Source organism: Gopherus evgoodei, chromosome 1 (assembly GCF_007399415.2).
Source record: "Gopherus evgoodei ecotype Sinaloan lineage chromosome 1, rGopEvg1_v1.p, whole genome shotgun sequence".
Classification (NCBI taxonomy): Eukaryota; Metazoa; Chordata; order Testudines; family Testudinidae; genus Gopherus; species Gopherus evgoodei.
In genome coordinates, this window is record NC_044322.1 from 339,218,868 (window position 1) to 339,246,776 (window position 27,909).

The window sequence follows — 27,909 nt, forward strand, 5'->3', positions numbered from 1 at the left end:
AACTTTGAGCATCAAAGGCAGGGTAAGCACACTGGGGGCAACTGTTTCCTCTGTTGTTGTTTATATTACCAGTTGTGTCTAGGACCAGGACCCCATTATGTTAAATACTGTACAAATTACAGAACAAAAAGATGATCCCTGCCCCAAAAGGTTTACAATCTAAGACAAGACACAATGAATGGATACAGGCAGACTGAAACAATGCAGTGGTATAACTGCACCAGTCACTCTTTCACTGCCTCTTTTATTTCTGGGGTGAGAGATGGGGTTGTCTATAGGTGTTACTTTGATTTGCCTTTTAAGTTTTAGTAAAGTTGCTGCCACATGGCCACATCTACTTTCTCTGCCCTTGTCGTTTGCAAGATGTGGCTCAAACTGAAAAGGTTTAAGAATTCCTACAGTTGCTTTTTCACATTTTTCTCATTCAGTTACAGCTGTTAACCATAATAAAGTTATTGCAGTGTGAATGTTTTGTGTCCTTTTGGCCCTCGTGGATAGCCAAAATTCAGGGCCTTACAGGGTTGTTTCCATTAGAGTACCTGTACCAGACTGCATAGCATACAGTGAGGGCATCGTATCCACACATATCAGTTCCTCAAATATATGAAATAGTAAGCTGTCAATGACTGAGCAACTGGGATATGTGCTGGGGATCTCCTTAGCGGGCTGGAATTCTTTTTCCCAGCAGTAATTCCATATCTCGTACTCCAGCCATAAGGAGTAACAAAATAATGTGTTTCACACATTAAATAATTTTAATGCCAAATTTTTACAATAAAATAAATTTGTGCTAATATGCAAACATCCCTGCCCGCCTCTTAGCACACAAACACTCTGTATGACTGTGTGTATGTGTTTTGCTAGTGCATTCATAAAGCTATATATATGTATATCCTGTTGTTTTTCAGAAGCACCTTTTAAGATGCTGGGATAAGTCAGTGCCAGCAGGGTTACCTCATAGAAGCGATTTAAGTTTTTTGCTTTCAGAATGTATACAATTGTACCAGATGGCAAATGATTTGGTTTTGTGTTTTAAGTCACTGGTGAGGATAATATTAAAGGGTTTTATTTCCCATCCTGTGTGTTATGCAGTATTCTGATAGGGAAGGCTGGGGAAAAAAGAGATGTTTCCTAGCTGATCTGCCTCTGTTGGGGATAAAACCCCAAAAGCTGACTTAGCAAAAGAATATGAAGCTGGTTGGTACAGTGAATGAAAGTAATAAATGTTCAATGAGGTCACAAATCTACATGTATTAGAAAAAATTGGAAGGGGGCGGAGCTAAAGAAGTTAAAATCCCACTGTTTTAGTTTAAGTGAATGTGGGAGTTCTGAGGCATAACTTGCAATTAGACCTAAGTAATGTTTGTCTTGATGCTTTTAAGCTATTTTCTGAATCATGGCATTTTCACAGGAATGCCTCCAAAATATGGTGCTCGGTTGTCAAGTCAGTGATGATGATAAAAATAGAAGTAAATTCATTTCCATCAGTTCCAGTTCCTGCCTGGCATCTGATTTCCAGACTGAGAGAACAAAAAGAATTAACTCTTCCATCACGATGCATAAAACTCTATTTTCATATGCTCTTAAAAATAGATAATCACTCATCCCCCAATATTGTTCTTTTAATGCACGCATAAACTGAGAAACGCACCCTCCTGTGAGAAACGCACAACTTTCCACTGTGGGAGGGATTGGTCATAGATGATGATAACAGTACTAGGTAGGAAGTATTTATAACATAAAATAAATTCTCTGTTTAGTCCAATGATAGTCATTTTTTGGAAACAGAAAAAAACAAACCCAAGTGTATGGTAGGCATGACAACCCCTACCCCACACATATGAGTTTTCTAAAGCCATTTGTTTCACTATGCTGGAGAAAACCATTTCCTCCTTATCTAGGTGCTCTTTAATATCAATGAGGACAAGTTTAGGTCTTTCCCCTACAGTGAAGCAGCCAGGTAAGATAAAAGAATGTATATGGCAGGGACCTGTTTAACAGTGTGGAATAAAGTGTATGTGGTTAATTATTGGTACAAATTACAGTTTATTTGAGATTGAATTGTATATTTTCCAACTGTTTGGTTTTGTCACAAATGCCCCAGATCTTCTTTAAATCCTGCTCCAGGTGGCAGAGACATAAGCAACTGACATACTCTCTCTCTCTCTCTCTCACTCATCTCTAGAAATATCTGTGAGAAGCTGTCCTGAGGCTGCCTCAGCTGTCATACCCTCTACTGAGGCTCTGTGACTAGAGCACATAGCGCTAGGGGGAGCAACCAACCCCATGCAGTGTGTAACCCTAGTAATCCAGCCCTACTGCCATGGTAAATGTTGCTAAAATACTAAAAACTCAATTGTACTATGTATGCATGAAGTGCAATTTTCAAAGGATAATTTGGTCAAACAAAAAAACAGTTTTCATTGGAACACTTACACATTTTAGTTGCAGGAGGGTATTTTGATACCATATTTCAAGTATTTGTGCACAGATGTTTTAGCAGCAGAACTGTTTTAAGCGGAGAGGATCTGTAAGAATTTTATGAGGAAAGTCCTTCTTTAAATTTTTTTTTCCATACTTAAAAATGACTGCACTATCTTTGCTCACAGCTCCAAATGAAAACTCACCTTTTGGAAAGATACTAAGCCTGGAAAATGTTAACCTGAATAATGAAAGTTTCAACAATTTTAACTGACTGACTACAGGACAACTAGACTTTAGCTTTAATACAGTACTTTAAGTCATATTGTTGCTTTTTAATGTGTGGTTCTCTCTGTTGTTCCAAAAGCTTTAATGTTTTATGTCGTCCTTTGTTCATTTTCTACTCTGTATCCTGGTTCCCCATAATTCACAGATATGCAGTACTGCTGATGAACAAATATGCCATTAGTGAAGTCTCTACAGTACACTGGTGAAATGCTGTTTCTCGTTGGCATTGTGTTCTAAGGCTGAAATATCTAAAAAATATATTCTTCTGTTTAACTGCTCAAAATAATATAATTCTTTCCTAATAAATCAGTCTGTAAAAATGCACTGATGTTATTGCAATTCTTGATTAAACTACTGGCCACTGTACAAGTCCATTATTCACAGCAGTTACTATCGTTGTCCAATGCGGTTCCCAGGATTTAAATTTATTGAAATTGTGTAGTAAGCTAAATTATGCCAACGTACTGTGGTATCTGTCTTATTTGGAATAACTTACATAGCACCATAAATTTACATGGTACTTTCCAGAGATTGACATATTGTTTGCCCTGAAGAGCTTCAACTATATGACAGAACCATAAATCAAGTATTGTTTGTAATCCTAACCATACAATAGCTTCCTCTTTCAGCACCCAGTCCTCTACTGAGCATTATTATTAGGAACATAAAGAATTGCCCTACTGGAACAGACCCATGGTCCATCTGGCCCAATAGCTCATCTCCAGCAGTGGCCAGCACCAGTTGCTTCAGTGGAAGGTGCGAGAAACCTGACCATAGGCAGATGTAGGGTAGGATAGGGTAGATGAAGGGTAATCTGCTCCCCACATTTGATCTCCTCCTAATCCTTGTAGTTAAAGATTGGTTTGAGGCCTGAGGTTTATTACCTCTTCCTAAATCTGTAGGCATTGACTAATATAACTCTGAATAGTCTTTTTCATATAAATGTTCAGTTCTTCTTGGAATTTTGCTAAACTCTTGCCTCAGTGGCTTCATGTGACATTGAGGTCCGCAGCTTCATTATGCATTTTGTGGAAAAGTATTTCCTTTCATCAGTTTTGAATTTGCAACCATTTAATTTCACTGAGTACCTCCTTGTTTTTGTGTTATGTGACAGGGAGAACAGAAGCTCCTGATCTGCCCTTTCTATACTATTGATTTATTTTACATATTTTTACCATGTTCTCTCTTACTTGTCTCCTTTCTAAGGTAAACAATCCCAGTCTTTTCAATCTCTTCATATGAGAGTTTTCCCTCGTATATTTGTTGTCCTTTTCTGAATGCTGTAATTCTTTTTTTGAGATGGGATGACCAGTACTGTACACAGTATTCTAGATGATGCCACAATATTGATTTATATAATGGCATTTTAATATGCTACATATTATTTTTCATCCATTTCCATATGCATTCTAAGATGGTTAGGTTTTTTTGACTACGTCTGCACATTGAGCAGAACTCTTCATTCAGCTGTCAACAATAATACCGAGATTCCTTTCCTGAGTTAATACAATTAACTAAGAACCTCATAAGGTATATGAGTAGTTCAATTTTTTCTCTCCAAAATGCATTACTTTGCATTTATCAACATTTAATATTTACCATTGTGCTACCCAGTTGCATAGCTTGTTTGGGTCTCTCTGAAGTTCCTCATAGTCCTCGCCGATCATGGCTAACCTAAATAACTTTGTACCATCTGCAGATTTTGCTACCCTGCTACTCACCTCCCTTTCCAGATTGTCAATAAATATGTTAAGCACTAGGCCTTATATAGAGTCTTGAGGTATCCTGCTGTTAACCTTTTGCTATGATCAAAATTGACCAAACAATCCTGTCCTTTGTTTTCTATCTCCTATGCAGTTTTTGATCTATTATAATACACTCACGACTACTTAGCTTTTTTAGTAGCTTCTTGCAAGGGTCCTAGTCAAAGGCCTTCTAGAGCTCTAAATAAATTCAAAAAAATCTAATCAATTTTTCCTTTGTGGAAATTCTGCTGGTTAGTCTTAAAACACCTCAAATAGCAGGATATAATATTCTGGTTTTAGTTATTTCAAACAACTTGCCAGCTCCAGCTGTAAGGATTAATTCTCTGGGTCACATAGGTACAGCGTTTGCTATCCTCCAATCTTCCGGTTCAGTAGCTGTTTTAATAAGCACTCGTACATTTTTGTTAGCTTCTCAGCCACTTCATTCGTAAGCCCTGTCAGAACTCTTGGGGGATATTGTCTGGGCCTATGAGGTGACTTACTGCTTTTTAAATTATCATTTTTGCTCCAACACTTCCTCTTCTGATATCTCAATCTCTCGTAGAACTTCATCTTTATTACCAGAAAAGAGCAGGTCCAGTACATGCCGATGGGGAGGATTGGAGAGAGAGTGTGTGTGTGTGTATGTAAAATAATACATTGATTTTCACCACTGTCTTTACTTTTAACCCTTGCTGATCCAGCAGACCCATCAATTATTTCACAGACTTCTCACCAGTGGCATACCTAAAGAATCTGTTGTTTTTACATTTTTAGTTATTTGCTCTTCAAAATCAATTTTAGCCCTTCTAATTTCCCTCTTCCATATTGTGTGTTGTAATTTTATGCTCCTGCTTATTGGCTTTACTGGTGCTGCGTATCCAAATTTTGAAGGATTTCAATTTGACCTGAATAAGCTCTCAAGCCTTGTCATCTAATCATATTGGTTTACTTCTTGCTTTCCTGGTTCTCCTTTTGTTATTGCACCATTGCTATTAGTACATTTCTTTTTGCTACCTTCTAGTGACTGGTCAAGATCAATACAGTTGTAATATAAAGTACAACATCATTTATGTGCTTTGTATGAATCGCATACGGATTCTGTCATTATACTCATAGATTTTTTATTTATCATTATTTACAACTCTCAGTGAGTGTTTTGTTTTAATCTTGCATTTTCCCCACCATATCTTCATCATATGAAGTTGTCAGAGTAGCATTAGAGGTCAGAAACTGAAATCACAAATATAGAAAGATTCCAAGTTTTTGGAGTCATCTAAATAGTTACAAAAACAGCTATTGGCTAAGATATGTTTTACCTACATAACATGCTATACTGATATCAGGTTTATCTCACTCAGCTAAACTCCTGTTATATAACTATCTGGGAAATGTTGGTTTAAAGAAAGCACATAATTAAGCAGCATCATTCTGGTAGGTTAGAAAGCTGTTCAGATTTAGTAAACCAAGAAAATTTGGAATTCTAATGACCTAAATCTCTCTTCCTTTAAGAGACCTAAAGTCCCAACTCTTTCTCAGGTTGATATAGATTATAAATGTCACTAATCCCTAGTGCTCAGTGTATTTTTCTTTAGCATATAATATTTTTGTTCGTGAAGGGATCCATCAGGCAGTCTGTATTTTAAGTCCCCAAAATATTTCCAGCAGTGCACTCCAAACTTAGTAAGGTGTGATACTTGCTGGGTGAGCAATGTCAACATATTATGGGACACATAAGGTTTTTATTTGTGTTTTATAAACCATTATTTATATTGTTCATCAAACTTAGAATTTAGACAGAATTAACTTTCCATAAACTGTTACAAATACCTCTCTGACAAATATGTTTGTATATGCTCAGTGTTAAAACATCACAGTAGGCCCAATAGTAGCATCAATAACAAAGAATTCACTCATCCAATCTGTGCTGTTGTTATTTTTTATTGGTATTACAATAGTCTGTAGAGGCCCAAAATGAGTTTGAGTCTGTATTTGTATACATGAGTTTACAGTCTAAACGGACAAGACAGTTAAAGGATGAAAGAAAGGAAGTATTATTAACCTAATTTTACAGATAGAGAACTGAGGTATAGAGAGAGTAAATGACTTGGGCTAGGTCACAGAGGAAGTCTGTGACAGAGCTGGGAACTGAACCCCGATCACTTGAGTCCAGTACTTTCACTAGAAGACCAGCCTTTCTTTCTGTATATTGTTTGGGCAATAAACTGAACCACTAATAGTTCTCATCTTCTCAAACTTCTGTGACCGTGAGTCTATGGATATTGATTGTAAATGAGGAGCAGACATGACTGACTGTGGGATACAGTGCCTGAAGCACTGGTTCAAGGTTTGTTAATCTCTGGTTTAAGTAACTGAAGGTAGCTTTTCAGACTCTTCAGGACAATTTTTTTTTTCCTATCAGCTAAAATTGCCAGGCTGGGAAATATATATACCATTGTTACCTTTTAGAAAAAAATTTGTTCTAAATGTGCTGTGTTTGTGGTTACTATCTGGCTTTGCCTATGCTAAGAAAGTTAAGTGTTTTTCTTCACCAGTTCAGCTCCGCTCGTGCTACCAGTGGGAGAGGCTTTATTGTAGAGAAGGGATAGGCATGTCCATAGCTATGTTGTCTGTTTAGATGTCAAAGGGGTAAAAAGGCACATTTCCTGCCTACGTTACAGTTTCCATTGTTTTTAGCACTGGCAGAAAAACACATATAAATGTTTCTAGTGTGGGGACATTGTCCCTTGAGGTTTTTTTTTCTTTTTAAACTCTCAAGGTCGTGTGACTTTCTCAACCAGTAAGAGTCCCAGCACTAATTTAAAAACAGCTCCAGCAGCTAATCTAGCCCTGAATCCTGCACACATTTTGACCTTTCTGCTTTGGAGTCCCACTGAAATGCATTGTCCCCATGCTTTCTGTTTTTGATGTTGCACGTAACTTTATATTGACAAAGATACATAGTTCCATTGTAGAAGTTTTGAGGGAGGAAGTTGGAGATGTTGGCATTTGGGCAGGGGCTGGCTTTCACTTCTGGCACCTGGGAAGACATGGGAGCATTTTGAAATTGTGGGGTAAGTATGCTATCTGGATTTTTTCTAAATGAGCACCTCTGAAATAGGTACCCAAGCTGACATTCTACATTGCCATCTTTAGGTTTCAGAATTCAGACTTGACTGAGATGACTGGGACAGGGTACACTTCTCAGAGCTACTGTTTGGGCTGGCTGTGGACTCAGGAAGACATTAGTGCATCTGTTTATGCTCAGTTTGAATTTTCAAAGTTTGAGGGCTAGAAACACAAGGTAGAGGTCTGAATGGGGCAGTGACCTTTAGTATGCAGACTGGACAGGGCACACCTTGGCCACATGAAGAGTGGAGGCTGGGCTGTGGGCCAGAGTCAGAGTGGGATGACCAGGAATTGGGATGCACATCCACCCAGCAGCCCAGTGGAACTCTGAGGGAAAGCAATATCGTTATTACTTATCAACTGTCTCTCCAGGGAAGGGTCTGGGAAGTGCAGCCCTGGTGTAGTGTGGTGTCAACAACTGGGGCCAGAGCTTCTGCAGAGGGACACTTTCTCTCACAGGAGGCCCGGACTTCCTGCTTACATCTTGCAATCATATGTTAAAACCAGCAGATCCAGGCAGTTTGGTTCTCTGGGAAGGACTGTAGACAATAGGGGAAGCTTTCTCTCCTTTGGCCCCTTCTGCAGACTTTCCTGTGAGAAGCAAGGATCGGAGCCATATTTTGTTTAACAAAAGTCTGGCTTCTGGAGCACTGTTCTGTGGTACAATGAAAGGAACCCTCAGCAAATTCTGTGATGGTGGGGCATAAGGGGCCCTAGCTATACCCATGCCTCCTTTATCCCAATTTACCTGAAGTTAAATTAATTTGGTGTGTCAGCTTCAGAGAACAGATTCTGAACCTCTTTAGTTTCCTTACCCTTAAGAGTATCATTCGCCTTATTGAAATCAATAGCAAAACGCCCACTGACTTCAATGGATGCAGGAGCAAAGCTACCCTATGGTTTGCCAGCATATTCACAGAAAAAATTGGTAGGCAGTAATCTGAGGGAAAGTGACATGCTGCACCCAGCAAAATCAGTGTTGTAAACCTCTGTTGTGTACAGTACTTCATTAGCAGCTTTTACAGGAGGAGTTCCTTTCTGCTGTCCTCCGTCCCTCTCTCTGTTCAGTTCCTAAAACATACAAAGTATTTGTCAGCCGGTCCTTGTGAAATTGAAACCTATTAGACATTCAGCGTTGATCGGATAGGTTTTCCCTCTGCCTTATCAAACTTTATCGTGTGGTGCTACATGAGTCTTGTTTTAAGTTTGTTATGCTGGGTTGCATATACAGCTGTATTGTGTCACAGTGCAGGGGAATACTACTCCCCATCTGTACGGTTGTGATGTGACTTCTGATATGTTTTGTGTTCAGTTTTGCGCACGTTATTGTCAGACAAATTCTTAGAGTTAAACGAGTTGATTAAAGTAACACAAAATGTAGGGGGGCTGGAGCGGCTGGTTTATTAGGGAAGATTAAAAGAGTTTTGCTAAGTGAGGCTATAAATCTAATTAATCTAGGGCATGAACATCAAGGAGGCAAATTAATTAGCATAGTACAGTGATTGTAACGAAGAGCAGTGGAGTCATATTTTTTTTTAAAAGCTAGAGATATCTATTGGAATGGGGCAGAGTGTGGGGGCAATGTCCTGACCATGGTATCTGTTAGACTGTTGCATATTCTTCCAGGGGAAGTGATGTAAGCACTGTTTTATACAGAAAACGTCTATAAATGTACAGTTCAGAACAATCCTGTATTGGTAGGAAGAGGGTATAGATCATCCCTCCTAGATCTTTTCTGTCTCTAATTTATAGAGATATTCCACAAAATGAAAGGTTTGAGAAGGAGTGCACTAACAAGCAAACTCTCCCAACATTTCTGTAAGGTAAGTAAAGATTATCCCCATTTTTCAGAAGAGGAAATTGGGAAACCAGAAGGTTAAAAGATTTGCCCTAGATCACACAGTGAATCAGTGGGAGAGTGGGAATTAAAATGGATTTTCTGCCCCCAATCCCAATCCACTAAACCATGCCGCTTCTCTAAAAACATTAACTGCTTTTACTGATAAAAAATGCTTTCCAGTTCTGTGAGTAGATGAGAAATATCTAGGGCTAAAAAGCATTTGGTTTTAAAAATAAATAATAAATCATTAACTTGCCATTGAGTTCTGACCTCATTTTAAAGCCAAATTAAGATGCCTGTAAAATAAAATGTACTTACACACTTTAATCTGGATTCAGTATCATATTGTAGTTCTGCTTTGTGTGGTTGATTTTTAATATACATTTAATAACATAACTAAATTAGTTAAGATGCAGTTTATAAGTATTAAAGAAAGTGTTAGACATACAACAGATCATGGGTTCCAGTGACCAAAGTGTATAAAACATATAAAAATTAGGGCTGTCAGGCAATTGAAAAAATTAATCATGCTTAATCTCACTGTTAAACAATAATAGAATACCATTTATTTAAATATTTTTGGCTGTTTTCTACATTTTAGAGTATATAGATTTCAATTACAACACAGAACACTAAGTGTACAGTGATCAGTTTATAATTATTTGATTACAAATATTTGTGCTGTAAAAAACAAATAGTATTTTTCAATTCCCCTATTGGAAGTACTGTACTGCAATCTCTTTATCATTAAAGTTAAATTTACAAATGCAGAATTATATAAAACAATGTAAAACTTTAAGGCCTACAAGTTCACTCAGTGCTACTTCTTGTTCAGCCAGTCACTCAGACAATGTTTGTTTACTTTTGCAGGAGATAATGCTGCCCACTTCTTGTTTACAATGTCACCTGAAAGTGAGAACAGACGTTCACATGGCACTGTTGTAGCCGGTGTGGCAAGATATTTATGTGCCTGATGCGCTAAAAATTCATATGTCCCTTCATCTTCAGCCACCATTCCAGAGGACATGCGTCCATGCTGATGACGGGTTCTACTTGATAAAGATTCAAAGCACTGCAGACCAAAATAAATTTCAATGAGTATTTTGTTGTTTAACAGTGCAATTAAAATGGCGATTAATCACGATTAATTTTTAAATTGTGATCAATTTTTTGAGTTAATCACGTGAGTTAACTGTGATTAATCAACAGCCCTAATAAAAATTTATGTGGTAAATCCTGTCTCCATTGAAATGAATTTCAAAACTCTCATTGACATTAACAGGACTAGGTTTTCACTCATGAAGTTTAGTTACTGTCAAAATACAACCCAACTTTTTAAAACTAATGTTTGCATAATGTGTATGGAAATAAGAAGGTTTTGTCCTTTTATATGAAATTATCCCATAATATATGCCATGCATAAGAAATAACTTAAGAATTTAAAATAATAACTTAAATTGTTATTGTTATTTTAATTTATTAAGTAGTGTTGTAGCCATATCGGTCCCAGGATATTTTACTGGACCAACTTCTGTTGTCTCTGCTTGTCTCTCACCAACAGAAGTTGGTCCTGTAACGGGCCACCCCTTTGCCCCCAGGGTGCATCCTGTAACTGGGGTACCACTGTGCCCTCTGTCTTACCAATCTGGGTTCCCTCTCACACTGTGACATTGTGACAAGCCGCAAAGCCCTCCAAGATTGCCCTCACACAAACATCCACAGGGAAGGTCCACACCAGCTGTGTTCATGAATCCTCTGCTAGCCACTGCATGAAGCAACAAGAGAGAGGCTCCAGCCAAAATATTCCCCAGCCTCTGACTCCGGAGCTGTATCATCCTATCTTGGTCAAAAGCCTGGCCATATATGAGTTGTTACCCAGTCTGCCACTTCTACAAAGGAAAGTTGACATGCCTCAACTCTTGGTCTCGAGCTGAGATTTTCCCCCAAGCACTTCACTCAAACCACACTGTTTTAGGTAAAAATATAAAATAGATTTGTTAACTACAAAAAGATAGATTTTAAGTGATAGTAAACAGACCAAAGTAGATTACCTAGCAAATAAACAAAAATGCAATCTAATCTTAATATACTAGATAGAATTTGAATTAAGCAGTGTCTCGACCTATTAGATAGTATAAACAGTCCACTAAGGTTTCATACACAGGCAGGTTTCCTTCTTTCCTGCCTGGAACCAGCATTTCACGCAGTTCAGTGTTTGTTCCTCAGGTATTTCCACGTGGGGAGTGAGGCCCCTTGGTGGTGGTCACTTCCCCCTTTTATAGCTTATTCCATATGGCGGGAACCCCTTTGTTCCAAGCCAAGTTCCCAATCCAGTTTATGGAAGAATACAGGTACCAAAATAGAGTTTGGTATCATGTGAACTGGTCACAAGCCCTTGCATGCTCTGATGAGTCATGGTAGCCATTATCCTTAGGCTGACTTACAGTTCATCAGGTGAAGATAAGCTTTCTCCATGGCCCATTGTCTTTGTTGATGTGCCATTCAACTTGAACAGGCCAATTATAGTGTGCTGGCAGGCTGTATGTAAAGCTTTTATGGGTATTAACCAGGCACATGCACATTTGAAATACAAATACATAGTCAATAATCATAACTCCAGATACAAAAATGATACATTCATACAAATAGGATAATCATATTCAGCAAACCATAACTTTTCCATTGACACTTTACATGACACATTTTGTAAAAGATGCATCATAATTATATCATAATCATGTCATAATTATATCACTATGGTGAATATGGGGTGCAGTGTGTCACAGGTCCAATAAAAGATATTACTTCACCCACCATGTCTCTCTAATAACAGTTTTAATAAATTAGAAAGTTTTAAAGTGTCAGTTACAATGAAAAACAATTATTTTCAGATTGGTAGGTTATGGTGTATTATACCACAATTATTCCTTGATTATTTATTTTAAAGAAAACCCACTTTAACTATTTTCTTTGCTTTTGCTCAGAACGTTATCATTTGACTTTGTATACGCACATAAGCTACCAAATACTAGGCTGCTTTCTGACCATTAGACAATATGCCAACATATTCAGTTATTGTAGGATAAAATGACTTTAGTTTCATTGTATTATTTCTTCATTGCTTAGATAGTAGAAGTACAAGTGTGATCCCTAGCCCTTATATCAGATTAGCTATCTACACTGTGTGCTTGGTATTTCCAGTGAACATACTTACAATTGCATCATGTTCAGGAAAAGCAGACATGAGAACCAGACTATTGCCACAGAATTCACATTGAAAAAAGTGATCAACTTTCATATCTTTTTATGTTTCTCTAGAGTTCAGCTATATTAAGTTTAGAAATCTTACTGTATAAACATATTCAATTTGTACTCTCCTTACTCTTTCTGCATGTGGATTTGTAAGACTTCTTTTGTAATTGTATCCAATTCAGCACAATAGCCACATCCCTGATCTACCAATTTTTTTTTTATTTGCTGATGTATTGTAAATGCTATGTACTGTGCTGGCATGAGGAAACCTAATTTGAAGACTGATTTATGAGGAAATGGCAGTATTGTTTATTTAGGACTTGAAAAATGTACTCTTCTAATTGTCTGTGGCAAGTAGGAAGTTTTCTTAGGCGTTTGCCAGAATCACTGCCATCAACATCTTCAGAATATATGTTTCCGTGGGGGAGTGGGAAATTGAATATTTACAGATGAAACCCAATGGAGTGCTGCCTTTTAAAATCTGCAGGCAGGAGGGCTCTGCTCCCTAATTCTTATTCACCATCTCCTCTGGACTGGCCAGTAATCTTTGCAGCAGCACCCTCTGTGAGCTAGGAGCAGTTTGAGCAACTGTTCTGTCAACTTGGCTGCAGGTGCTTAGCAGCCCCACCTGTGGTAGGCTATCCCTTCTTGGAGATAGGAGGGAGGGAAGAGAGAGCAGCTCTGGCTGCTGAACTATGCTTTCTTGCTGGGCTTTGGTACCATGTGAGAACCTGATGGAAGGAAAAGCATGATAGGTGCTCCACTGACTACTACTTCCTGAGCCCAGGACAGCCCTTAGCATAGCATGGCTTTCTTCTCTGTTCCAACACTGAGTACAGCGTGGGAGGGGAGAAGATACTGATAGTCTACTCTTTTTCTTCATTCCCCTTAGCTTGAAAAGAAGGCTACAAATAAGTTGAGGGAGGCATATCATAATATTTTGGAGGGAAGACAGCATGAATTTGGGAGGGAGATGGCAGTGAATCAGTTTGAGTATTGGAAAGTCAGACAATATGAGTTTTGTCGGGGTGTACAAAGAAAGGAGAATACTTCAGACACGTTTAAAAATAATCTCTGTCTGGTATCTATGATATGTACCATATGTATTAGAAATGATCAGTTCGGGCATTATTCTGGGGACGTGTGTAAATTAGATTTTTTTCCATCTAATTTAGATGTAAAATTGTTAAAGATGCTTTGCCGTATCATCTGTAGTATGCACCCATACCACAGAGCAACTGACAGTGATCAGTTATCATCTGCTGAAGTACTGGTGAACAGGAAGAAACAATTTTCACACACCAAATGGAAAACTCATAATCGCCTTATCTGGAAGGAAAGTGTAAAATTAGGACTTGATGATACAATGTTTGCTTTTGTTGTTTTCCTGGGATTCTTTTTTGAAAGTACTCAAAGGGAACTAGAACAGACAAATAAAAATGCTCTGTATTTGCTGAGAGGATCAAGGTCAGGCCCCTGGATAAGTTAGCTATAAGAGAATAGAAATATGGAAATACCTTATTTGAGTGAGACATTTTTTCAAAGGGATTAGAAAGAAGGAAACTGTGGATATAGAGATGACTTTAATAAAACTCATAATTTTATTTTTCAACAGATAAACACTCTTATAATATTGAAAAGAGATTTTACCATCCTTCCTCTTTGATTTAAAAATAGATTTTTCTGTCATCTTTGACATATAGGCTGCAAACTAAATCATGATTTCTGCACTTTAATTATAACACCCATGTATTTGGACATATCTGGGTTTACAGGAAAACTATGAAATGAGTGCAGTGAATTTACTGTAGTAATGCTCACTTCTTGAATAATTTTACTTTGATTTTCAGTTTGTTTAATTTATTTGAATACATGCTACATCAAGTACTCTATGAAAATGTCAGAAATACCTGTATGTTGTAAAAGTTTCATGATCATATATGTCAGAATTTTTAATTTTACCTAAATTCTGTTGCTTTTATAGATTATCTTTCGCAAGGGATAGACCTCTCTGGAATAGAAGTAATTGAAAATGACCTGCTTTTTATTGCAAGAGCTCGACTTGAGGTTGAAAATCAGGCTAAACGCTTACTTGAGCAAGGGGTAGAGACTCAGGTAAAATACATTTTTTTTTTAATTTTCAAAAGCAAAGATAAATATGGAACTTTGAAGCTGATTATTCAGTTTACTATGAGATTGTCAAACTGAGGGACCAAACCTGAAAAATCTTACTTATCTGAGCAATTGTTACTCACATAAGGACTCTCACAGAAGTTAATGAGGCTAAATGCAATAATAAATTTACTCACAAAAATAAGATTTTGCAGAATAAGGACCTGAAAACTTGAGAAAAATTAAATGTGTATTTTATAGACCATAAAATAACAACTTCTTTTTGTGGTAAGGGGATTGTTTGTTAATTGAAAATATTTTGTATTAACATAATGCTCTGTGCTTTATATTTAAGGTTGCTGAGCATTACAAATGAATTTGAAAAATGTATTTTCTGAGAATTGCAAAGAATCTGCTGCCATTTAGGTGTGCTTTGATGTAATGAACTGATTCAGAAGTTTTCCTATTAAAACTTTAAAAGACATCTTAGACTTTGAGATAAAAATCTACTTTAAGGAGTATCAGAATGAATGTGCATAATTATATTCATATACTAAATCTGACTATCTGCAAGTTAAAGGGCCTGAATAAATATATTATTATATAACTATTTACAATACCATCTATGCTTTTTTCTGCATTTTTCTATTTTCCTGTCTTAGTATTTTAAAATAATTTACATTTTTATAATTAAAATAACCCTTTATTTTAATTTAAAGCCCCTTAATTATCGTAAGGGGAATGTTGGTCTAATATAGTTCTGTAGTCAGTTGGGATTCTATGGGAAACAAAGTCAGAATATTAGAAAAAGACATTTGTATGCTCTTTTTCACAAAATTTTCTAATCATGTTAAAAAATTAGGAATGCGATTATAAGTAAAAACATTAAAATAGCATGAATGTTCCCTACATTTTCAGTGACATTTAAGGGTTAAAGACTTGGTTTAAGCTTAATCGCTTTGAAGATATAAAGTGGAGGAATCCTATTGAAAGTTAATAGGAAAAGGTAAAAAAAAAAAAAAATGAGACCATCAGTTATATGCAATACTCGCTTACCATATTTGTTTGTACTACATAATGGAGTGCTAAAAAAGACCAGCCTGTCTCATACTTATACTTACACTGAGATTTCTTGCCTGTTTAAGGCCAGTCTATGGTAGGTTTTGAAGTCGGCAAAATGAGCATGGAATCTTTTTTAAAGAGGCTGCATCTTTTTTAAACTTTAAAACAGGGGAAGAGTTCTATCTGCCCATTGCCTCTGCTCTCCTGTGCCAGGCATTTAATTGTTTCCAGTGTTGGGGTTGTAGGGCTTCTTACCATATAACCTGTTAACCAGTGCCAGGGTTACAGGGCTCGTTACCATATAACCCATAATGCAGAGTGGCTCTCCTAAGCTTATCCTGCAGTACTCAGTTCTCTCTGAGTCTTAGCAGAACTGTGACTTTCATCAGTCTGGCTTTCCTAGTGTGTATTACACCAATGCAAAAAAACTATTGAAAACAATACCTAAGAGGAAGTAGGCAGTAACATTTTATTGTAAATAGTGCTATCAAGCAAATTTAAAAAATTGCACAATTAAACAATAATAGGATGCCATTTATTTAAATATTTTTGGATGTTTTCTACATTTTCAAATGTATTCATTTCAATTACAACACAGAATACAAAGTGTATAGTGCTCAATTTATATTTATTTTTTATTACAAATATTTGCACTGTAAAAAAGACAAAAGAAATAGCATTTTTTAATTTACCTACTACAAGTACTGAAGTGCAATCTTTTTGTCATGAAAGTTGAACACTTACAAATATAGAATTATGTACAAAAAATAACTGCATTCAAAAATAAAACCAGTAAAACTTTAAAACCTACAAGTCCACTCAGTCCTATTTCTTGTTCAGCCAATCACTGAGACAAACGAGTTTGTTGACATTTGCAGGAGATAATGCTGCCCACTTCTTGTTTACAATGTCACCTGAAAGTGAGAACAGGTGTTTGTATGGCACTTTTGTAGCCGGCATTGCAAGGTATTTATGTGCCAGATATGCTAAACATTCATATGCCCCTTTGTGCTTCAGCCACCATTCCAGAGGATGTGCTTCCATGCTGATGACACTCATTAAAAAAATAATGCATTAATTAAATTTGTGACTGAACTCATTGGGGAGAATAGTATGTTTCCTGCATTGTTTTACCTGCATTGTGCCATATATTTCATGTTATAGCAGTCTCAGCTGATGAACCAGCATGTTGTTCATACCAGTGTGAGATTTCTAAAAATAGCTACAGCACTCGACCCAAGATTTAAGAATCTGAAGTGCCTTCCAAAATCTGATTGGAACGGGGTGTGGAGCATGCTTTCTGAAATCTTAAAAGAGCAACAATCCAATGCGAAAACTACAGAACCCAAACCACCAAAAAAGAAAATCAGCCTTCTGCTGGTGTTATCTGGCTCAGAGGATGAAAATGAACATGCATTGGTCCTTATTGGCATTGGATCATTATCGAGCAGAACCCATCATTAGCTTGTACACATTGTTCTCTGGAATGGTGATTGATGCATGAAGAGACATATGAACCTTTAGCTCATCTGGCATATAAATATATCTTCCAACTCTGGCTACAACAGTGCCATGCCAATGCTTGTTCTCACTTTCAGGTGACATTGTAAACAAGAAGCAGGCAGCATTATCTCCTGCAAATGTAAACAAACTTGTTTACCTGAGTGATTGGCTGAACAAGAAGTAGGACTGAGTGGACTTGTAAGCTCTAAAGTTTTACGTTGTTTTGTTTTCAAGTGCAGATATAACAAAAAAAATCTACATTTGTAAGTTGCACTACAGTACTTGTATGAGGTGAGTGGTAAAATACTATTTCTTTTGTTTATCATTTTTACAGTGCAAATATTTATAATAAATAATATAAAATGAGCACTGTACAGTTTGTATTCCGTATTGCAATTGAAATAAATATATTTGGAAATGTAGAAAAACATCCAAAAATATTTAATACATTTCAATTGATATTCTGTTATTTAAGAGTGCCATTAAAGTGTGATTAATTGCAATTAATTTTTTTGAATTTATTGTGTGAGTTATCTGTGATTAATTGACAGCCTTAATTGTAAATATAGCAAAAAGATCTTTACGATTAGTGTTCACGCCTTTCAGTTTGGATTCTTTTCACATTGTCAGATTTGACCTTGTTTGATAATTTTTTATTCATATTAAATACTAACACAGGGCTGACAAACCCCAGGAAAATTAATCTCACTTCATTTGAAGAATTGATAGTTTTATTAGACATTTCAGACTGTATCAGAATAATCAAGAGATTATTAGAGTAGATTAGATGCCTGTTGTGCTTTAGCGAATGACCGGTTTCCAATCAAACTGGGGATTGTTTGGAAGAACTTTATTAGTGCTTAATTGTATCAGAAGAAAAAGAAAGATGAAACTGTCATGATGAAATGTTGCTTGGTTTGCTTCACTGATTTCTTGATTAAGAGAATAATGTGCCTTAGAGACTGTGCTTCCTTCCATTGTCCTGAGAAATATAGAATTACAGAGATGAACAGCAGATACTATGTCTTTGTTTAGAACTTTTTATCGTTCTAGTTGTAGGTATTTATATGACAGATATACTTACTTTTCATACATTTCAAGGCTGGATCTTAACCATAAGAGAGTTGGGATTCTCCCTACTTCTTTCTTTTGTGTTTTGTATAAGAGAAGCCATGAAATAGCTCAACTTCCTAGTTAATCCTTTCTGAGCAGGCATGCATCTGTGCAGCTGAAGATAGTGCATTTGTAGTTTCTGATGCGATAACTTCGGAATAATTTGGATGTGTATATGTACATTCTGTAGTTGTAGTTTGTGGTTTTATGTCCTGAATTTCTCTTTAAATAGTAAACACTCTAGATTATGTTCCTACTACATTAAACAGATGTTTTTTGTCTTAGCAACCATCATGATTCATGTCTGTGTGAGTTGAGTTTATAGCCCTTTGTATTTTCAGTTAGTTGATTTTGAATGTTGTTCTGTTCTCAAGACCAGATGGCAAGTATTGAATGTATCTTTAGCATACTATGCGAAAGTATCTAGTCATATTATGAAAACCTTTGCAAAAGTTATTTACAAGTGGTATTTCCTGAACAGTTTATTTCGGAGTACCACCTTGAGGGAGAAGGGAATTTAACTGTAAAGTTTTAAAAAGCTAGCTAGATAATGTCTATAATGAGATCTGCTTTGTTACAACTGTATGTAATGTTGGGCTGGAAATTTGAAGAACATAAATCACAAGATGAATACAAGGAGACTTAATTACATGTCTGTTACTGTATTTTACATATGCTAAAGCTTATTCACATTGAGGCAAAGAAGGCAAAATTATTAAGTAGACATGCAGATGTGTGTTTATTATTCAAAAGTAATACTATTGTACATCTGAAAGGTTTGAGATTATACAAATTAATATGCAAAGAACATTTTATATTTCTAATTTGTATTCTACATGCTATTTTGAAAAAATGTTTGTGCTTCTGTTAATCTGGGTTGATACTGTGGACAGAATTATAATTAATGATTGTGTGAGACAAAATTATTTTTCTGTTTCTCACAATATACTGCACATGGAAATGATTAAAAATTGCTTGTTAAATCATCCATCAATAACGTGGTGATAAGGCATTCTATTGAATGCAATCTGCATTGTAAACATCTCCTGTTCCATGTGTCCAACTAACAACTAAAGATCCATGGGAATTAGAACTGAATCTTGTATTCTCAGTTCATTATGCAATTTCCATTTTGAAGTCAAATCAGAAGACAGTTTGAAATTTACAAAACAAAAAATATTGAATTTATTTTAAGGAAGTGATAAAAAAAGGAAGATTTATAAAAAATACACACAGGATTTGATCAGATGTTTTGATACAGGTTGATAATCTATCATTTCTCAGGATCTTAATACAGACTTATAGTATTTTGAGATTATTCTGAGGATAATTCTGAGTGCTGTTTGAAATAGAAATCTCTAGATTTTTTTCACCTCCCTTTGAAAGGAACGCAGTTGTGGTTGGTAAGACCAGAATATGACTGTGTATGTTTTTATATTTATGCTTGCAAAGTCCATGCATCTCCTTTATAAGCCAAATACTCATTGCTCTTTTTTTTTAAATATAAACAATCCAGGTTTTATAGATTCCAAGGCCAGAAGGGATGACAGTGATCATCTAGTTTGATCTCCTGTGTAACATAGACCATAGAACTTCCCCAAAATAATTCCTAGAACATATCATTTAGGAAAAAGATTCAATCTTGATATCAAAATTGTCAGTGATTAAGAATTCTCTACAACCCATGGTAAATTGTTCGTCTGGTTAGTTACTCTCACTGTTAAAAATGCATGCCTTATTTCCAGTCTGAATTTATATAGCTTTATGTTCCAGCCATTGGATCATGATTGAAGAGCCAATTATTAAGTATTTGTTCCTCATATAGGTACTTATAGACTGTAATCAAGTCACTCCTTAACCTTCTCTTTGTTAAACTAAGTAGATTGAGTCTGTCCTATAAACCATTTTTTCTAATCCTTTAATCGTTCTTGCAGCTCTTCTCTGAACCCTCTCGAGTTTATCAACATCCGTCTTCTGATGAGCCCTCTTACAGTAGTTCATCAGTATGCATCTGAAAATGGGGCAAGGAGGAGTAAAAAAAAATTATAGCTACGAGAAACACATAAGTGTCACCTTTTTAAGCAAAAGAATTGTAGCAGTACCAAAAAATCACCACCTATCTCCTAGAATTGTACTATTCTCCATGTAAAGCTACCCTGACTTACGATGGCTGTCAACCATAACATGAGACACAGTGCTAACAAGGTGAAACTTCTCCTTCTAACATTTCAGCAACTATCTGTCCAGTGAAGAAATTGCTGCTATTATCTTTAATCATTTAGATAATCCCTACTACCCGTGACAAGATATAGAGATCTCAGCTGGCAGCAGGGCTTGACAAATTCATTCACTTCTTGCTAGGGTCGAGCGGGATGTTTTCCCAATCTTCTCTCTGTCTAACCTAATCTTATTTTGATGCCCACATCACCATTGTATCTGAGCACCTCCCAAGAGTAGGATTAACAGCAATGATTCCTCTCTCTTCTGTGGCTAATGTGGGAGTACAAGCTATCAACTTCTTCAGAATTTAAGCTATTTCTCCGTGGCCATGAAGATGACCTTAGAGATGTAAATTGAATATAGAGTAATGTACTGTTAGTCTTCTTGAGTCTGCAGACAGATACCTCCACTGCCTCTGCCACTTCTTGTAGATCTTCCAATCAACAGCAGACTGAAATTTACCAGACTGATCAATTTCACTGCAGCTGTTCTGTAGAAACCTGACAGTAGTGAACTTATCAAGAATAATGTCAAATTCCTGCTATTGATACTATTTCTTGGGAAAGTGATGAGCCAAAGGGCCCCAAAATAGCGGATGCTAAGAAGGATTGGGTAGTGGAAAACTTTAAACCTTCTCCTTTCCTTTTGTTGCAGTAGCCAGGAGACTAAGGGGAGCAGCAAAGATAAGCATCCAGAAAGCTCATGGAGAAAAGTAGATAACTGAGCATCCCCCCTCACAGCAGCCAGGAGGTTCTGAAGGGAAAAAAAGAAAAGCTCCTTCTTTTCTGTAGTTATGGGAGGGAAGATAGAGTTTTCAGTTTATCTGAAATCTCTGAAGAAGGAGGCTTATTTTAAAATTGGAACCCCAAAACTGGGTCCATGGCAAGCACCATATTCCTTCCCAGCAGGTGAAGGTCGCAGAGGAGCTAGGCTTCTACCATGGGGTTGCTCCAAGACCTCAGTCCGAATTCCCTCTGAGAGCTCATTCCACAGCCTGATCTCCTTGGGGGGTATATTTTTCCAGGAGAAAAATATAGACCTTGGCAGTACCCTGCATGAGGGGTCCCTTGGCATAGCGAAGTAATTGCCCACAGTTGTCCTTTGAGTCCTCTCTGAAGGGTAAAAATGGAGCTACTTAATCCTTGCTAAGAGTCACAAAGGCAAGCAAACCTCACAAACAGTGACATCAAAGACTACTGTCAGATCTTAAGAAATTGTCCTGCACACTTTGTCATCCTCTGACAGAGGGAGATCACAGTTAAATTTTATCAGTGCAGTTTCTATCCCATACTCAGGCCTTACTGACCTATATCAAAGGAATGTGAGGATTCAAGAACCTCCCTTGCTGCCCTGTCAAAGCCTTTTCAATGGCCTTTTCCCAGAAACGGATGTTTGGAAATAGGTTGAAAATTAGCAAAATTGCAAGCATCAAGAATTGGCTTCTTCAGCAGTGATCTCCCAACAGCTTTCTGGTGTTCTGATACCCTGTCGTTCCTGAAGGGAAACATCAGCAATCTGTATCAATAATGGATACTGGTCCAACTTTCAGGTTGTGGCCTGACGCATCCCCAGCACATCTAAGGCCAGTGAGACACACTGAACGTTAGTGAGTAAAGCCTTTTGTTTCCTGTAGAGACATAGCATAAGATTTCAAAAGTTTTAATGCTACCATTGGTCAGGCTCAGCATGAGACTTTCACCACTGTCACTCCTGCTCTTTCTGCTCTCAGTTCATCTGAAGTCAACTATGTTGACCTGCGAGAATGTTGCCAATGGAGAGGGCGCTGTCATAGACAAAAAGATAGACAAAAGATCTTTCACCACTGTCACTCTTGCTCTTTCTGCTCTCAGTTCATCTGAAGTCAACTGTGTTGACCTGCGAGAATGTTGCCAATGGAGAGGGCGCTGTCATAGACAAAAAGATAGACAAAAGATCATTATAAATGGCTACCAAGCCATTGATAGAGTGGTTGCTTGGTTGAACAATATTCTTTCTCATGACTGCCTGCAAGCACATTGATTCCATTGACATACAGGGGCAGCCCACCAGAAACCATATAAATACACTTGAGTTTTGAATTGAAGGAGTCAATGGTTAGTCTATGACAAAAGTGTAACTTCCACCTGCTGAACTTTGAGTCCTGAAACAAATTTCAGATCCAGAGTGGGCTCAGTTCTGTGTGTCCCCTACCAACCTGATATAGTTTCATGATTGTCATGGCTGAAATTCTAAATTGATTCAGAAGAATAATCAATTATGTAGACATTGAAATTATTCATATTAGGGTTGCAGGATTGGGCTGTAAAATGGCACTAGGGCTTGACTGAGCAACTTTCTACCTGGGTGGTCCTCTGCGTCCTTCACAACTTCAGTTTGCAAAATAAACCATCCCAGGGCCATCTGATGATAATGACATTTAGCTCTTTCATAGTGCCTTTGATTTGAGGAACTCCATAGACTCATAGACTCATAGGTCAGAAGGGACCAATCTGATCATCTAGTCTGACCTCCTGCACAAGGCAGGCCACAGAACCCCACCCATCCAATTTTATAACAACCCCATCCCAGGACCGAGTTATTGAAATCCTCAAAATTGGTTTGAAGACCTCAAGCTGCAGAGAAACCACCAGCAAGCGACCCGTGCCCCACGCTGCAGGGGAAGGCGAAAAACCTCCAGGGCCCCTGCCAATCCGCCCTGGAGGAAAATTCCTTCCCGACCCCAAATATGGCGATCAGCTAAACCCTGAGCATGTGGGCAAGAGTCACCAGCCAGCACCCAAGAAGGAATTCTCTGCAGTAACTCAGTTCCCATTCCATCCAACATCTCCCCGCAGACCATTGAGCAGACCTATCTGGTGGTAATCCAAGATCAATTGCCCAAATTAACGATCCTATCATAACATCCCCTCCATATACTTATCAAGCTTTGTCTTAAAGCCAGGAAAGTCTTTTGTCCCCACTACTTCCCTCGGAAGGCTGTTCCAGAACTTCACTCCCCTAATGGTTAGAAACCTTCGTCTAATTTCAAGTCTAAACTTCCTAATATCCAGTTTATACCCATTCGTCCTCGTGCCTACATTAGTACTAAACTTAAATAATTCCTCTCCCTCCCTAACGTTAACCCCCCTGATATATTTATATAGAGCAAGCATATCCCCCCGCAGCCTTCTTTTGGCCAGGCTAAACAAGCCAAGCTCTTTGAGTCTCCTTTCATAAGGCAGTTTTTCCATTCCTCGGATCATCCTTGTAGCTCGTCTCTGAACCTGTTCCAGTTTGAATTCATCCTTCTTGAACATGGGACACCAGAACTGCACACAGTATTCCAGATGTGGTCTCACCAACGCCTTGTATAACGGTACTAACACCTCCTTATCCTTGCAGGAAATACCATGCCTGATGCATCCCAAAATCGCATTTGCTTTTTTAACAGCCGTATCACATTGGCGACTCATAGTCATCCTGCTATCAACCAGTACCCCAAGGTCCTTCTCCTCCTCCGTCGCTTCCAACTGATGCGCCCCCAACGTATATCCAAAATTCTTATTATTAATTCCTAAACGCATAACCTTGCACTTTTCACTATTGTATTTCATCCTATTTGTATTACTCCAGTTTACAAGTTTTAAAGCATCGAATAATCATATGAGTCAGAGAATTAGTATTAGTAGAAGTAGTATTATCTCTATATTGTTTGTTTGTTTTTGCCATTGGAAAACAGAGGTACCAAGAAGTCAGGTGACTTGCCCAAGTCAAACAAAGCATGAGGTAGAGCTGTGAAGGGAACTCAGGATTTCTGGGTCTTACTCCTGTACCTTAGCCATAAAGTTATCTTTCCTGTCTTGTGTTGGGTAATGTAAATATGGTTTTGTCCTTGACTATGACTTCCTGTTTTGTTTTATGATCCCATTCAGGTATGTCTGTGTGTGCTTCTAGAAAAAACTTTTTGCAAGTGCAGAAGTTCTAGCAATTTTTCCTTTTTGGTCAGTTTATTAGTTTAGACTTACTGTAGACAGAAGAGATGCTTCAGGACCCTGCACACATTAGATTCTTTGGGACTGTCAACAATATTAGTAAAACTCTTAAGAGTGGGAGGCAAACTTTCATTAGCAGAGGTCTTGGGTCTCTGCAATTTCCTTTTATAGGAGTGAAGAATGACAGTACATCTTAAGGAAAAATTATTTTGTAGTTAAGACCCTAGACTGAGATGCAGACAAACTATTCTTGGGCTCTTGGTTCTGTTCTTGCTCTGAAACAGACATCATGTGAGACCTTGAGGATATTATGTAAAGTGTCTATGCTTCAGTCCCTGCTCTATAAGAGAGAGATAATAGTATTTTCCTACCTCACATGGGTGCTGTGAAAATAAATCCATTGATATTTGTGAGACATTCAGATACTGGTGATCATGTTAGAGAATCCAATAAATAAATGTAAAATAAATAATTACTTTCTGATCTAAATGAATGTAAATTACACTGCTGTAGCTTTTCATAATAATGGTTGAGATGTTTTTCATAAAAAAAAAACAAAAAAACACCCTCTGCCAACTACACTCAAACAAATTAAGGAAGAAAGGGAAGAAAACCGACAAAAAAGAGGAATTCTTTACTCTGTTCCTCTTTTTACTTCTGGGGCGATATGGTGCCAAAAAATGCAAAATTCTTCACCAAATTTTTTTTCAAAATTTTGCAAATAAAATTTGCAGAAAATGTGATATAATCACACAAGTTTCAATTGTTTTGGTAAGTTATTTAAACTACAGTATAGAAAAAACACAATAGCTATTCAGCTTTTCCTAAACACGTGAAAATTAAGTTACAAATGCTTAGTAACTAATACCCTGCATTCCAGTTATAATCCTGGATTTTCATTTGACTACATTAAAGAACACCAAACAGCCCCCTCCCTGAAAAAAAATCAACAAAAAAACAAAGAATGTCATTTTAAATTGCTCAGACTTTCACACATGAAAGTCATACAATTTTGCTAATCATTGTTATGGTCATGGCTGGGTACTTTGGGAAGTGCTTGGTTCTGATTGTCCTGACATTTTATTGACTGGTAAATGTTTTATTTGCTCTCAAAGTATTTTATTGGCTAAGTAAAATAAATCCTACACTGTAATCTAACCCCATTGTGCCACTTTGGCACAGGAAAAAAGTGAGAGAGAACATAAAATCTTCCTAGCTGATTCCCATGCTGTCATTTATAAGGCTTTACATCACTCTGGCAATGTAGGGGCCTTAAAACTTTTACAGGTTTTATGCTTCTGGGGGAATTGACTGAAAATGGGAACAGCTGACTAACAATAGGAATATTAACAATGTTATACACAGGCAGTCTGCTACATTTCTGCCTCAGGGAATGAGATCAATTAACCATCAATAGCAACATTAACAAAGGCTATATCTACACTAACAGTTTTTATCTACGAAAGTGATGGTGACACACGAGTTTGTATAATAAAAATCGGAATCTCATGTTCACACTTACTCCCTCTATCGGTAGATTGCGTCCACAGTGCGGGCACCGTCATTGACAGCATGAGTATGGCAATGTGGGTACCTATCCCACAGCCTAGCTCCACACCTTCCGTTGGTAGGTGTTGTGGGAAGGCGGAGCAGATCGCGGTACATCTTGGGACCTGGCTAAATGTCCCATGATGCATTGCTTTGTGTCCCAACAGTCCACGGGCTTCCAGCCTTGTTTTGTGGCATTTCTGTAATGGCCATTGTCTGCTGTGCACCCCGGTATCTTTGTGGGAAGGGATGGATCCTGCACTGCTCTCCTATGCTCTGTTAACTGTCATGGAAGACATTGTGGATGGCAGTGCAATTAATCATCAAGTTCCTAACTGAAGAAGACTTCCAGTTGCCTGACATGCTGTGTGACATGGATAGGAGCAACTTCAGATTGCTTTTGGCATGCACAGAGCTGCTGCATAGGGTAGACCGTCGCTTTTGGGCTCAGGAAACAAACACTGAATGGTGGGATCGTATTGTCATGCAGGTGTGGGATGAAGAGCAGTGGCTACAGAACTTTCGGATATGGAAAGCCATCTTCCTGGAACTGCATGCGGAGCTTTCCCCAGACCTTGTGGCTCAAGGACAACAGAATGAGAGCTGCCCAATTGGTACAGAAGCATGTGTCAATTGCTGGTGGAAGCTGGCAATTCCAGACTACTGCCAGTTGGTTGCAAATCAATTTGGAGTTGGGAAGTTGACCATTGGAGCTATGTTAATGCAAGTGTTCAGGGCAATTAATCACATCCTGCTATGAAGGACCATGACTCTGGGAAATGGAGGTAAAATAGTGGACAGCTTTGCAGAAATGGGTTTCCCTAACTGACGGGGGAATAGATGGCACATACATTCCAATTTTGGCACCAGAATGACCTTGTGACAGAGTATATCAATAGGGTGGGGTACTTGTGGATCACTGTGGGCATTTCACTGACATCATTGTGGGGTGTTTTGGGAAGGTGCATGACGGATGTATCTTCAGAAGCAGTAGACTGTATAGCAAGCTATACGCGGGGACTTTCTTTCCAGACCAGAAGATTACAGTGGGAGATGTTGAAATGCCTATAGTGATCCTGGGCATAACCCTGACAGCTGTTGCTCATGAAACCTTACAAGGGAAATGTGGACAGCTGTAATGAGTGGTTCAACAACAGGCTGCGTAGGTGCTGGATGACTGTGGAATGTGCCTTTGGCACATTAAAGGCATTCTGGTGTTGCCTTTGTCAGGCTAGACCTTTAATGAAGATAATGTTCCCGTGATCATAACTGCATGCTGTAAATTGCACAATCTCTGTGACGCTAAGGGTGAAAGGTTTGCTCAGGGGTGGAATGCTGAGGCAGACTGCTTGATCACTGATTTTGAGCAGCCAGATACCAGGGCTGTCAGAGGATCCCAGAGGGGGCAATTTGAATCATAGAGGCTCTGAAGCAGCACTACAGTACGTCCTGGAACATGTCATCTTTGCTGTGTCTTCGGCGCTTTCTTATCTGGCAGAGATGCTTGGCAAGGGTGCGTGGGGTTTCTGAAGGCCACATCTGGTGAAGCACAGGGGGCAATGCATAGAAGCAGGATTGTTAAATTCACGCACAGCTTTGTAACATTTTAGTTAAATACACCTTTTGCAACATTGAAATCACTTTCTCACTGACGCTAGCCAGGCACACATCTCCACAAACAAAGCATGGTGAGTGTTGGCGGGAT

At 37.9% G+C, this 27,909-nt stretch overlaps 1 protein-coding gene across 3 annotated transcripts in view; it reads left to right on the plus strand.

Moving 5' to 3' along the window:
- The window catches only part of COG5 (component of oligomeric golgi complex 5), a 346,421-nt gene that overhangs the window by 120,656 nt on the left and 197,856 nt on the right, over window positions 1-27,909 (plus strand). For all 3 annotated transcript variants that reach the window (XM_030549122.1, XM_030549260.1, XM_030549212.1), the window contains exon 7: window positions 14,660-14,790. In XM_030549122.1, the coding sequence (XP_030404982.1) occupies window positions 14,660-14,790 (131 nt within the window). The remainder of the gene's footprint in view (window positions 1-14,659; window positions 14,791-27,909) is intronic.